Source organism: Schistocerca cancellata, chromosome 2, assembly GCF_023864275.1.
Source record: "Schistocerca cancellata isolate TAMUIC-IGC-003103 chromosome 2, iqSchCanc2.1, whole genome shotgun sequence".
Taxonomy (NCBI): domain Eukaryota; kingdom Metazoa; phylum Arthropoda; class Insecta; order Orthoptera; family Acrididae; genus Schistocerca; species Schistocerca cancellata.
Window position 1 is genome coordinate 690,122,321 of NC_064627.1, and position 14,068 is coordinate 690,136,388.

The following is a 14,068-nucleotide window of genomic DNA, read 5'->3' on the forward strand; positions in this document are numbered from 1 at the left end:
AGATGATTCATCTCCTTATTGCTATTTCAATGATATTTTTAGATTTTCTGTAAATCTTCTGGAAGAAATTTTTGTGTTTTTGATGAATATGTGTATATTAGCTTTCAGCACAGTTAGATCCTTGCCTTGCTGCTAACACCAATAGACATGTAGTGTCTTACTTCACTCCTCTTCTCCATGTGAAAACCAGGTGACATTCACTCACTGACAACCAGCTTCCTACCTTCCTCTCACCTCATTCGCAGTAGCCCTTACTTATCGGTCTGGCCTGGCCACTATGTTGCAAGTAACCAGCTACATACCACACAATACACTTTCCATACCAAGACCAATATATGCTTATGACAAACTACTTGTAACATTACGATATATATCCAGTGCATGGTCAACAATTTTTTAAACTTAAGCCATAGGTCCCCCTAGTTACTCTACATGCTCCTGCCCTGAGCTAAGAGTTTCAAGTTCATCATTGAGGTATAACACAACTGCTATTTTATCTAGTTTACCAAACATATAAAACTTTCTACTTATTTTATTTGCACTATGTACTTTGGTAATCATTGTTGCTACAGCTGTCTGGTCACTGATACCATATTCAATGTGAACATACTCAAAGAGATCAGGTCTGTTTGCTGTCATTGCCTCTAATATATTTCCATCCTGAGTGGGGTTCTGAACCATCTGTTCTATGCAGTTTTCAGAGAAGGCATTTAGTAATGTTCACAGGATGTCTTGTGACAGCTACCACTGACAAAAGTGTAACTATTTGATTGTTGGGTGATTAAAGTCTCCTCTGATGTTTTCAGTATGATTAGGGAACTAGCAAATTGAGGTTTTCACTAAAGCTTTTGGATACATCACGAAGTGATGTCTGGTGCTCAATAAAATGATACAATCGTAATTTTATGCCCAACCCCGATACTGAGGCTTGCCATAAAAGTCTTGCGTGTAGCTTCAATTTTTGTCTCAGTAGGTGTTTCTTGTATACTGCATCAAATACACCAGCTCTGATTCCTATTAGCCTTTCCATTTGATATAAAGGGTTTGTCTGGAAAGTAATCGGGATTCCCTTCAGGAAAGCCATCAAATTAGCTTGCACATTGTCCACTGACTCAATATGCTTTCCTTTGAGGTCCCTTTTCAACTGAGGAAATAATAAAAAGTCCACCAGGCCCAGATCAGGGCTGAAGGATGGCTGTGGCATTATTGACATGCCAGTGTGGGTCAGGTAGGCCATGACATCAGAGGCATAGTAGTGTCGCAGTGCAGTTTCCACACTGTGCGGGACTCCTTTCGGAAGTGGGTGTCTCTGGTCTCTATGATTGTATCTGGAGCACTGCCTTGCAAAACAGAGCACTGACACTCTTGCCAGGAGGTATGAACTCATGGTGCTATCTCTTATGCATTTAAAATAAAATAAAATAAAAAAAAAAACATTGGGCATGGACGTCATCCAAGATTTGCTCATGTGAACCTTCTTCTCGACCTCTGACAACATTGTGTGCCATTTTGCACTCTGCCTCTTTGAATTTACTAGAAGATCCATGGCTCGCTCTCAGAGACCAAAATGTCCAGCAAATTGGGATCACCTTCATTGAGTTGCTTGATTACTTCACACACTGCCACTCGGTGTTGCTTTTGCACGTCAGTCAAAAGTTTGGGCACCAGTTTGGCACAAATCTTCTGCATGGACAACCCTTCCAAAAAAGTCCCACGAAAAACCATTTTCAACAATTCCACTGTTTCTGACATCAAGCGAAGACTCATTCAATAATCTGAATTCAGGGACTGGCACACAAGAGTCTCATGGTTGTCCATTCGCAATGTTAACAGGTGTCTGGCAAGGGCCTTGTCAGTGATCTCCTCCTGACCTTCTCTTAACATCTTGTGGCACCAGTTTGACTGTGATCTGGAAATACAACCATCACCAATGACTTTCTTAAGCAATCCAAAAGTTTCCAGCATCTTGTTGAGCTTCACACAAAACTTTACTGCATAGCATTGCTCTAAAGATTTCTCCATCATAATTTTCATGTGACCACTATGTAGAAGTTCACAGAAGAAGCTGTCCTAAATCTCCAAGGGTTTGGAGACAATTGAGCAACCTACTGCTGGAAAGCTAAGGGTTCCCCTCACTTTCCCCAACTGGTCAGAGCACTCTGCAATGTATAGTTCCATCACAAAATATTGTGATGCTTTACTTGTTGTTGTTGTTTGTGGGAAGAGACCAAACTGCGAGGTCATCGGTCTCGTCGGATCAGGGAAGGACGGGGAAGGAAGTTGGCCATGCCCTTTGACAGGAACCATCCCGGCATTTGCCTGGATCGATTTAGGGAAATCACGGAAAACCTAAATCAGGATGGCCGGATGCAGGATTGAACTGTCGTCCTCCCGAATGCGAGTCCAGTTGCTAACCACTGCGCCACCTCGCTCGGTGTGATGCTTTACTTTTTGGACATGTCCTGTATGACTAATTCCCCCCCAAAATTCACTGCTATCAACTTCAGGTTTTAATCAGCTTTCTGTACCTTGTGTTATGTGACCTTCACTGCATTTTAGGAGCGGTTCAAATTCTGACCCTTTGCTGCCAGTACTCTGGCAGTCAACCACTGGGATTTCAATACTCTTTCCTGTGGGGGGAGGGGGGGGGTGTGGCTCACATAATAGAGAGAGATATTGTTTGTCAGTAATACATTATCAAGTTAAGGAAAAGGGCAATGAAAAGCTGGTGATGAAAAATGAAATCAAACAAACTTGAGACAGTGTGACATAGCACAAAAGGTAAGCTACAATAACACAATAAAAAATAATGTTATTCTACAATTCAGTGATGACATCTTACTAGTTTTGGACAAATAGTATTTGATTTATTTTTTTATTAGCATTTTTTCCGAGCTTATACCGTATGCAATAGAAAGAATGGTGCTAATTCCCACATTAAATTATTACACTGTTTTTCATGCTGCTTGAATAACTGTGATACTGAAGAGTTCACCACATATTTTAACACTAATCAGCTCCTCTGCAGCTCTTGATTGATGAACTGAAGCTTCTTCACAACCATCTTGGCATCAGTATCTGTTATGCTGTTATATGTTACCAGACGTATGTGCCCAGTGTCCAAAGACAAAGCTTTAACAATTACTGCTTCCTTTCCTAAATACTCTGCCTCTTCGTCAGTAATCTGAAAAATAACATTTTACAATGAGAAGCAAGTGTGTACTAAAATATCATTGCAGCCTCAAATAAGTGAGACTATGATGTGGCTCATTGGTTGCTGAAAGTATTTTAATTGCTATCACTTTGACAGTACATCAGAAATGATGTCCCTTAATAAAAATCAGTTTCTTTGTAGCTTCAAGCACAACTGGCTACTATATCAGGTCTGTCATTGAAAAAAGATCCACTACTAGGGCAGTAAAACTTACTATATACTTTGAGTAGCTTTATCAGACAATATTTTAACTGTTCTATTAGTATGATGCACTGTGCATACCTGTTACTGTTTCATGCAGACAACAGAACAGCTCTTGAAGTGAAGAATGTCTTGAGGAAAATTTTGCATAGGGTATAGGATAGTATCAAACACTGGACACTCCAGGTACGAATATCAACAATGTAGGAAAAGACAAATTGCTACTTACCTTAATTGACATGTCAAGTTGCAGACAGGCACAATTTTAAGGCACTTAAACAAAGTTTCTTACCACAGTCTTCATCAGTACACACACACACACACACACACACACACACACACACACACACACACAGCATCTTGGGCTGGAATGGTGGTGTGAATTCTGTTTGTGTGTGTCTCTTTTACTGATGAAGGCTGTGGTGAGAAACTTTGTGTAAGTGCCTTAAAATTGCGCCTGTCTGCAACTTGACATGTCTTCTTTAAGGTAAGTAGCAATCTGTCTTTTCCTACATTGTGTATAGGATAGTATATTTGAAGTGACAACATAATAGTACAGCATGACTTCTTACAAGTTATCTGATGCACTGCAAAACACAACGGTCATACAATTTTGACAGCTGCATGACAGCGGAAGCAATAAAAGTGAGAAGTGTTTAAAGACTGGAAATGATTGGAAGTGTTTAAAAACATAGAAATAACTGGAGGATATGTTATTAAAGTTTGTTCACTACCGTATGTTTACTACCCTACGTTGTAGAAGCTATGATAGGTTGTACAAATCACAGTAACAGAAACTGTATGGTTTAAAGTAACTGTTGTTTGAAACTTGTGTAGACTTGTTCCCATGTGATAAACCTGTCCATTGTGCTGCAGACACAAGAGAGTGCTTTATTCAGACCACCATCAGCTTCAGCTTACTTTCATCACTTCAATTGTTACAATTAATATTGCTATCTTTTATAGTTTCATAGCTTATCAATTAGTTTTAAATAACAAAACTTATAAAAGCCAAGCTTACAGCAAGTGTTATTAACTTGAAAATGCTACTTTGGATAAGGGGAAGAACTGTATAGAGAATATTTCTCATTTGCTTTCTGAACTGAATAGGTGGCAACTTTCCCTGATACACATTCTTCTTTCCAAGAATGTGCTTGCCGTCAATTTCTGCTTGCCTCTTTTCTTCACCTGCCTATCCATCCATCTCTTCCTACACCATTCAACCATCTTCCCTCATTTGAACTCCTTACACCTTTTGCCACACTTCTTCTCCATCCGAGCTCAATCACTGAAATCTTTCCTTCCTTTGCTCCCCTAACTTAACCATTAAATGCACCTACTTGTTCCACTCCAGCATGGTCTTTCCTGACTCTCTCCAATTCCACTGTTCTCTCTTCTCTATCTGTGTCCCTTTCATTTTCCCACCATCTACCCCAGCCAGGATCATTATTCAGCCCAGCCTGGGAGCAGAATCATGAAACAACAGTGAATGTGTGTGTATGTTAGCTGTGAAAAAAGACTTTGCATGAAGATATGAAATTTTCCATTTTTCCATGTGCCTCCCTGCTGCATAATGCCTCCTATTTTGCAAACAGTGATCTCTCCTCAAATACATATTATCTCTAAATCTGAGATATTTATACTTATGTGACAATTGAAAGCTGGTATTTTAGTTCATTCATCATTCATTGCACAATTTCAGAAATCTAACTACAAATTTTGAAATGTAACTTTATCACCTTCAATAGCAGGTGTGCTGCCTGTCCTGCAGGCAGAAGCTGCAGAGCCTTATCAGGCAATGCAAGCTGCATAGTATTGGTGGGAGGGGGGGGGGGGGGGGGGGGCTAGGGAAGCCAGACCACACATGGTAGTGGGGAGAGGATTGGAAGGAAAGGAGAGCCAAATACACATTGCCATCTCTACAGCTGCCTGAGGCTACCACGACTGTCCTTCCCAACACCGATGGAGATGGTGACAAGAATTTTTAAGTTCTTTTTTTCATGCACACACAACTATCGATCATGTGAGCTCATGGCATGTTGTGTACAAGCTGGCAATTAGTCTCCGTACTACTCATACCTGTCAGTCACCTTATACAAATAAAAATGGTGAAGCCCCAGAAATCTTCTCAAAAGAAATAAGAAAAGCTATAAATGAAATGCAGAATGCTAAAGCAGCGGGTCATGATGGCTGAATGTTTCAAATACATAAGCTTACTGGTGATCAACTAGAACTTCTGACTAAAATGTTTACTGCTTTTATACAAAAAGGCACCATCTCCATCTCATGGAATAAAGCAAAAACAATCCTCTACACAAAAAGGGAGTACTCACAATAACTGTCCTATTGGTTTATTCACTGTTATCTATGAAGTTTTGACAAATCAAATCAATGCTATTGTAGAAGATGCACAACACATAGAGCAAGCTAGATTCTGCAGTGGTTGTATATCAATTGACCATATGCACACCAGAGTGAAGTAATTAGTCAAGCCAATAAATATGAAATGCCACTATGTGTGGCTTTCATAGACTTTGAAAAGGTTTTTGGTTCTGTCAGGCTCATTGTAGTTATACAAGCATTGGCTCAACATGTGGAAACAAAGTAAAGTACATAAATATATTATATAATATCCTTGGCTTCTGACAGCATACGGAAACACACGAGGAAATTTTCTATTGGAAGAGAAGCAAAGCAGGCTTACCCTGAACCACCCTCACTGTTTATAGTACTGTAGTTCTTGAGGTGGCTGTGTCCAGAATTGTTTGAAAGAAAGGAGAATTAGAATAAATTGAAAAAAGATGCACTAAGTTGAGAGTTGAAGATGATACAGTAGTCCTAGCCAATAATATGATATACCCACAATCCTCTATAAAGGATTTATTAAACAGTTGCAAAAAAGTGGGTCTTAAGATAAATCTGTTATAAAATATACTATGTACAATAACTAAGTAACTACAAGACAAATAATACTGAACAATAACTGTCTAAAGTATGTTAACCAATATGTTTAACTGGGACAGTTAACTGATATCTGAGGAAACTTAAAACACAAAATTTTTTGCCTATTGAAGCCTGTTTGGACAGCTTATTGGAGAAATGCAACCATTTTTAAATCTAATCTTCCAAAATACTTAAAAAGTTCTTTTTCAACAGTGTGTTCTTCCACAACTAATATGTGGCTGTCAAACTTGGGTTTTAAATGAGTTTTTCAAAAGAAAACTCCAAAACAACTCAGAGGGCTATTGGAAGGTCAGCCCTAGGTCTCACTAAGAAAGACTGGAAAGAAGCAAAGACCTAAGAACAATATCAGGAATTCAGGAAGTCGTGGAAAGGGTCAGGATGTCGTGGAAAGGGTAAAGCCTCCAAAATGGAACTGGGCAGGCATATCACACATACGAATGATGGAAGATTGACAAAGGCAGTACTAGAGTTCCAGGGAAATATGAAGACCACCTGACTTTGGGATAAAGGATTGAAAAAGTCACAGGCTTCAGCTGACAGAGGACAGCAGGGGGCAGAGAAGCATGGGAACACCGACTGAAATTGCATTAGTTATTTTAACACTTTGGAAATGGCTTGTCCTGTAATGATGGAAACACTACAGAAATGAGTGCATTTAAGCCATTTTCTGTCACTATATTGCTTTAAACAGTAGCAGTTTCTGTGTCTAGAGAAGTGTCCACTACCAGCAGTCATGGTTGAGTGGTTAAGGCATCTGACTAGAAATCAGATTCCCTCTGGGAGTGCAGGTTCAAGGTTAAAGAGGCTACACCTTGTAAAGATTGAATTAGTGGAGTAATAAATAAATAATGTAGTTTGCCTAAAGCAAAATTTAATAGATTTTTTAAATAGTCTTGTAGATAGGGTTTTTCTTTCCATCTTTTGAAAGTGTCTTCTAAACTGTCTTCAAATTTGTTTTGATTTCAGTCAGATTTGGTTTGCCTCTTTTGATTCTGCTTTGTTGATAAATTTTTATATTGTGGTTAAACAATTCTTGATCTTTTTCAAAGATTTCCTTAGCACATATCTCTTGATTGTTTGTTATTACAAACTAATAACTACTTATCTAAATATATGTACACCAGTACCCAATGTGCATCATAAAACAATGTGAAAATTGTAAAAAGTACATCTTGGTTAGAGATACAAAGTAACATGTCTGGAATTAACGGCAATAAATTAAGCTGATACTGAATACCATGTATATGTATGCTACAAAATCTCTGAATCTAAGATGCAGCCCCTTCATAGTCTCATTCTGACAATTGAATTCCAGCATTATGCACAACATTGACCATCAAATCCCTGTTGTGATTGCTGGAAAAATAGTACACGGTATTTATGATCACTTTAGACCAAAGTAGGCTGATACTGTTAGAGAGAAGTGATATTAGCGAAGACAAGAATATCATATTTGAAGCAAATAAAAAATCTAGGGAAGAAAACAGAGACATTGTTTATGTTGATGAAACTTTTATTTTATCGTCACTTGTAACTGGGAAATCATGGAGTGTGGAGTGATAATACTGCTCATGGTCTCCTCAAACTGGTATCAAAGGGACAACGCCTAATAATAACTCATGCAGGTGGCGAAAATGGCTTTATTCCTAATGTTCTTGTTATGTGGAAATCAAATCAAGCAATGCGATATTACCACAACAAAATGGACCAACAAAATTATGAGAAGTGGTTGACAGGAAAGCTGATTCCCAATTTAAAATCTAACTCTGTAATAGTTCTCGACAATGTGTCATATCATAATGTTAAAATAAACATAGCTCCAACATCTCACTCAACTAAAGACGATATCAGAAAGTGGCTAACAAAGGAACGTAGCCCATTCTCTACGGGCTCATTCAAAGAAACAAGGCAACAACCGTCAAGTATTCTGGCGATAAAATCCTTGAAACTGCTGGTCACGTTGCTTTACACCTTCCTCCTTACCATCCAGAATTAAATCCAATAGAAAATATTTGGTCGTTTGTAAAAGGTTGGGTACCTTTAGGAACATTCCCTGCAATGTAACGTCTGTGAAAAATTTGTGTGAGGAGAAATTTAAATCAATGAGAAAAGAAGACTCGATTCCATTGTGCAAACTCATTAAAAAATTTGAGCAGGAATACATCTAGAAAGAAATATTTATCGACAATGAAATAAAGAAAATAATCATTCATTTAGGTGGTGCAGACAGTGACAGTTGAACTGATTATTGTGATTCTAGCTCTGAAGATGACAGAACTGGAAAGAGTAGCTGTGCTACCTGATGATGACTGAAGGTAAATGCTCACATTCTAAGCTGATCATATTTCAAAGAGAAAAAAACAGGTCACTTTTGTTTATAGTTTATACTTAACTTCATTACTGCAGTTACGTCTTACTCTTTATTTTTCTTGCCAGGTACCATAACATTTTGAAGCTGATAATAGCCCCTGATGATGCCATACTTGAAGAACTCAAAACAAGAGTATCTTTAATTTGTGAATTGAGATGGGAAATATAAATATTATTAATCTGTAATAAGACACAAAGTAAATAACTTATCCTAAGATTTACCTTAGTAGTATTTATCAGAAAAATAAATGGATTGATTTTAGCAGTTCCTCATTAGAAAGAAGATATTTTATTATTCATACGGTAAATATGGTAAATATTGTGAAATACATTTCTCTAACATCCTACTACTAGGAAATTTAATTCTCATGATTTTTAATTAAGTAAGAAATGTTACTGCACACACTTTGTTTCTCGATTAAAACAAGGACAATCACGTGTCCAGAGTGATTATCTCAAGACACCGGGACATTCATGTGAAAGCTGGTCAGCCTAGCACAGTCAATGTTCTCAGCTCAGCATGCACCACTGTAGAGATAGTTTTGGGTTAGGCATGAGTGACCATCAAAAAATTAAATTTGTTAAAAGTTAATTAGTGCTGAAAATCTAATTTGTATATAATAATAAAGTGTGATTGTGGTTAGTACAACTATGATTGTTACAAAGAAAGCAAAGCTCTATCATGGATAAATTTAAATTTAAATCAGTGGGAAACATATAAAGTTTAGACAAGTTTTTTAAATAAATTTTCATCTGAAGCTGGACAGAGGAGAATTAAAAGTGAATTTTTGAATGGCCCTAATTATAGGTAATAGAGGCAGTACTTTGAAAGAGTTTTGTAAGAATCAACTTAAAAAACTAACACACCTTGTCAAACCATCTGCCAAAATGACATTTATTGATGCACTTAAAAGGAGATCTTCAGAAAGGTTGCAGTGGGATTTACTACATGGACCTGATGATTGTCTTAAACAATTTTTACCATATGTTGACAGGCTGGATAGGGCAGTAGAAAGAAGTATGTACCAGAACAGTCAGAATGATAGAAATCACAATGGGAATAACTACAGAAACAGAGATAATGGTAACTTCTGTTGTTGTTGTTGGGGTCTTCAGTCCTAAGACTGGTTTGATGCAGCTCTCCGTGCAACTCTATCCTGTGCAAGCTGCTTTATCTCCCAGTCCGTACTGCAGTCTACATCCTTCTGAACCTGCTTAGTGTATTCATCTCTTGGTCTCCCTCTACGATTTTTACCCTCCACGCTGCCCTCCAATACTAAATTTGTGATTCCTTGATGCCTCAGAACATGTCCTACCAACCGATCCCTTCTTCTAGTCAAGTTGTGCCACAAACTCCTCTTCTCCCCAATTCTATTCAATACCTCCTCATTACTTATGTGATCTACCCATCTAATCTTCAGCATTCTTCTGTAGCACCACATTTCGAAAGCTTCTATTCTCTTCTTGTCCAAACTATTTATCGTCCATGTTTCACTTCCATACATGGCTACACTCCATACAAATACTTTCAGTAACGACTTCCTGACACTTAAATCTATACTCGATGTTAACAAATTTCTCTTCTTCAGAAACGCTTTTCTTGCCATTGCCAGTATCCATTTTATATACTCTCTACTTCGACCATCATCAGTTATTTTGCTCCCCAAATAGCAAAACTCCTTTACTACTTTAAGTGTCTGATTTCCTAATCTAATTCTCTCAGCATCACCCGAGTTAACTCGCTACATTCCATTATTCTCGTTCTGCTTTTGTTGATGTTCATCTTATATCTTCCTTTCAAGACACTTCTATCAAGATCAAAATGTTAATAGAGAGAAAAATTTTGAAGGTATGAATAATGGAAATACCCATGGGCATTTTAAAAGGAGAAACAATTATAGCAGTAACTACTGGGAAATGGCAGTTTGCCTCAATGGAGGTCCACAGTTTTGGGGTGAGGAAACACAACAAGCACAGGACCCCAAGTTGCACTTGCAATTAGACAATGATAACAGTGTTAATGATATGGCACAGGTATCTGAAGTTGAGCAGAAGGAATATCAGATTTTTCATTTATGTTTTGATCAAAAAGTTTTGGCATACTATGTTTAATTATGGTGATGTAGGTACTAATCACAAACCAGAATGTGTGAGTAGTGAGAATTTTGATGTAGTATGTACTAATGATTTCTTCTCTTGGTTGGAAAACAGCGTTATCGATGTATGTAAATCAGGTGATGAGTGTATTGGATCTGAATTTGATGATATTTTTGATGTAGATGTGAATGAGAGCTGTGAAATGACTGAGGTTTGATAAGTCTGAGGCTGGTAGCTCACTGAAAATGAATGTAGGTGAGGCAAGTGACTTTGATGGAGATGAGACTTATGATATTGATGAAGTAATTTTGGAAGAATATGATGATGGTGAGTATCAGGTATTTGTGGAGTTTAAGAACAATGAAGTGTCAGGATTATTTGTGAATGATGCTGATAATACAGATAAGTGAGAGTCATGGAATACCAGTCCAGTCAAAGCAGTTTTTTGTTAATATCATGCAGAGTAATGATCCAAGCAGTAACACGGTGTATACGCAGACAAGGAAAAAAAATTCCCGTATTTTCCGGTTAAAAATACACTTTCTCCCAGGTGAAAACATACTTTTTCCCTGTTAACTGACAGTATATTTTCTCTTGGAACTGTATAACTTATAAGCCCTTTGAATGATTATGGTTTTATACATGGGCGTAGAATTTCCCGGTGCTTTAGAAAACTAAACACAGAAAAAAAACGTGTTTTGGAAAGATCTTTGATGTGCAGCAACATCTATGCTGCATATTTTCGTATTACGAAAGTATAAATTCGAATTCCACCAAACACTGCACTTACTTTCCGAAGCATTGAAATCGAGATTGCGATTCACTTTTGTAAGCCAGCCATAGCTCATGTCACGTGATCTCGCCAGCCAATCACAGCGGGTATTCAGAGTTTGGGACACATGTTGTCAACGAATAGCAAAATCACTGTTAAGTAGTGTGAACACACAAACAGAAAAAGTTTACGGCTTAAATTAACATACATAATGTTGCTACACAAAACGCAAAGCTTTCACATGTAATATTGGTCTATAAGATTAATATGCTGCAAGAGAAGCTAAGCTTTCACATACAATGTTGGTCTTTTATGCACGTATTACAATTTAAGATATATCACACAAAGGTGCCAGTAAAATTTTTACTAATGTAAATGTCTGATCTTCTGGGCCCGAAATTCATCTAAATGGCTTGTCATCAAAGAGTTGACTTTTAAATGAGAGTCAAACACTCTGTGATTTAAGAAATTCATTGTACATTATCGCACATAGTTCCAGTGTAACTGCCAGAATAGTAGGCCAACTTTGATGGTAACGCTTTTCAAACCACCATTCGGAATATTTTCCCACAACCTGTTAGAAACAGGTTTGTCTCTGCAGTTGCCAGAGAGTGCCAGATGACAGGCGTCACCGCGCTTGCGCAGCTACGATGTCGTAGGGAGCCTGTATGTTCGTACATGTAAAACATTAAAAGATCTTACATTGTGTCATAAAAGAAACAGACATCAGAGGATACTCTGAGAGGATAGGAATTTCGTGACCCATACTAAAATGTGCACATTTAAAGTGCACATGTGTATGTCCAGATTCCCAGTGAAGTAGGCCACGACCTGATATTAAGCTTTTCAATGTGGTTTTTGGGATGTAAATTTTCTTGGAGTACCAGTACTGTGTTATCTCATGTTTGGATCTTTATTATGGCATAATGCCAAATGTGCTAGAAGATGAAAATGTGCACTTGAAATGCAGTGAACAGTGTGTGGAATTAAATACTTTGTTTCAAATATATTGTCTGCATCAGCAGAAAAGATTAATAGAAGAAACTTTCTTTGGCAAACCGACAAAAGTAACTTCATTGTTCTGCAAGGCAATTAATGCTTGACTGTCAGAAAAGTGGGAATAAAATAAAATCTGCAACTAATAACACATTTTAGTCTTCTGTAATTATGTGAATGTATTGTAATTCACTTGATAGCTCCCGGCCACAGGAATCTGTTTTGTTTTCATTTGATGTGAGAGCAGTAAACGAAGAGGAAACAGCAAAATCACTAAATGTAAACACGGGTCACATGGAGACTACCCACTTCCCCACTATAACTCAGACTGCTCTGCACATCAGCCCAGATCTACGATATTTCTGAACCTGGGCAATTCCCCCGCCACTCACTCGAGCGTTTGAGATAGGACGTCAAAAAACTGAATTTTCAAAAATATGTTCATCTTGAGGTGCACATCTTTCTGAAGAGTCTGATGCATAAAACATATGCGTTTGAGGAAATGTAAGACATGTTGTTTGGTCTTAAGTGTGCCAAAGTGCAGTGCCTTGTCTCCTCACACAGCATTCTTCTATCGCACGTCACTGTATTTCGCTATTTGGAATTGAAACGTGTATATTCTGTAATGGATGACATCAAACCATATTCAGGACAGTGGAAATTAAAATGTCCTGTGGTGCCTCTCCTGCACCCTTTGTTTCCTATCAGCTCACACCTTGCTGCTTTGTGCGACATAAAATTAAATACAGGATACATAAAACCAATAAAGACATGAGACAAGCAAGAAAGTACACATTTCTTCAATCCTTAGCTCCTAGCATTTTTTTCTCTCTAATCTTGGTACAGCTTTACATGGCATGCTTTCCTTTGTGTGAAAGAATCTATTACCTCATCAAAGTTCGTCAAACGTTTTGCTACATGAAAAGTCGAAATGTTGTCTAATACTGAAAAAGCTATTAATACAAATAGGACCCAAGACTGGTGTGGTTTCCCAATCTGATTACATCTATTAGATAAAACAAAATAGGACTTTCTAATACTGCAACAATTGTAATACACACAAAATAAATGAGACTGTTTAGGCACAAACAGTCTTTTTTGTAATGACAGAATATAATTCACAAAGCACCAATATCAAATGCCTATTAGGCCTACTACAAGCAAAAAGCTTTACATTAGGAAATAGTTTCACACTTCATTTATATGCTCCAGTTTCTGAAGCGTGAGATTGAAAATTAGTAGTACAAAATTTTTATACATACTTGGAATCGTCACATTGTTCCATAATTTGTGTGATGTCCCAGTTTCTTCTCCTTCCTTGTTCTAACAGTCTTGTTATCACTAATTCTGTAACTATTCCTGCCAATGTCAAAGCTTATTCGCAGGTTAACTTCACTAACTCTGCCAGAACCACCGGTTTAGTTATCCTGCGAGAATTCTCCGGTTAGGCATTG

At 37.7% G+C, this 14,068-nt stretch overlaps 1 protein-coding gene across 5 annotated transcripts in view; it reads right to left on the bottom strand.

Moving 5' to 3' along the window:
• Positions 1-2,670: 2,670 nt before the first annotated feature.
• Positions 2,671-14,068, bottom strand: part of LOC126162444 (uncharacterized) — a 300,063-nt gene continuing 288,665 nt past the window's right edge. For 2 of the 5 annotated variants that reach the window (XM_049918956.1, XM_049918957.1), the window contains exon 11: positions 2,671-3,184. In XM_049918956.1, coding sequence (XP_049774913.1) covers positions 3,014-3,184 — 171 coding nt within the window. In that variant the 3' untranslated portion in view covers positions 2,671-3,013. The remainder of the gene's footprint in view (positions 3,185-14,068) is intronic. The other 3 variants (XM_049918955.1, XM_049918954.1, XM_049918953.1) reach the window with 3 other exon arrangements.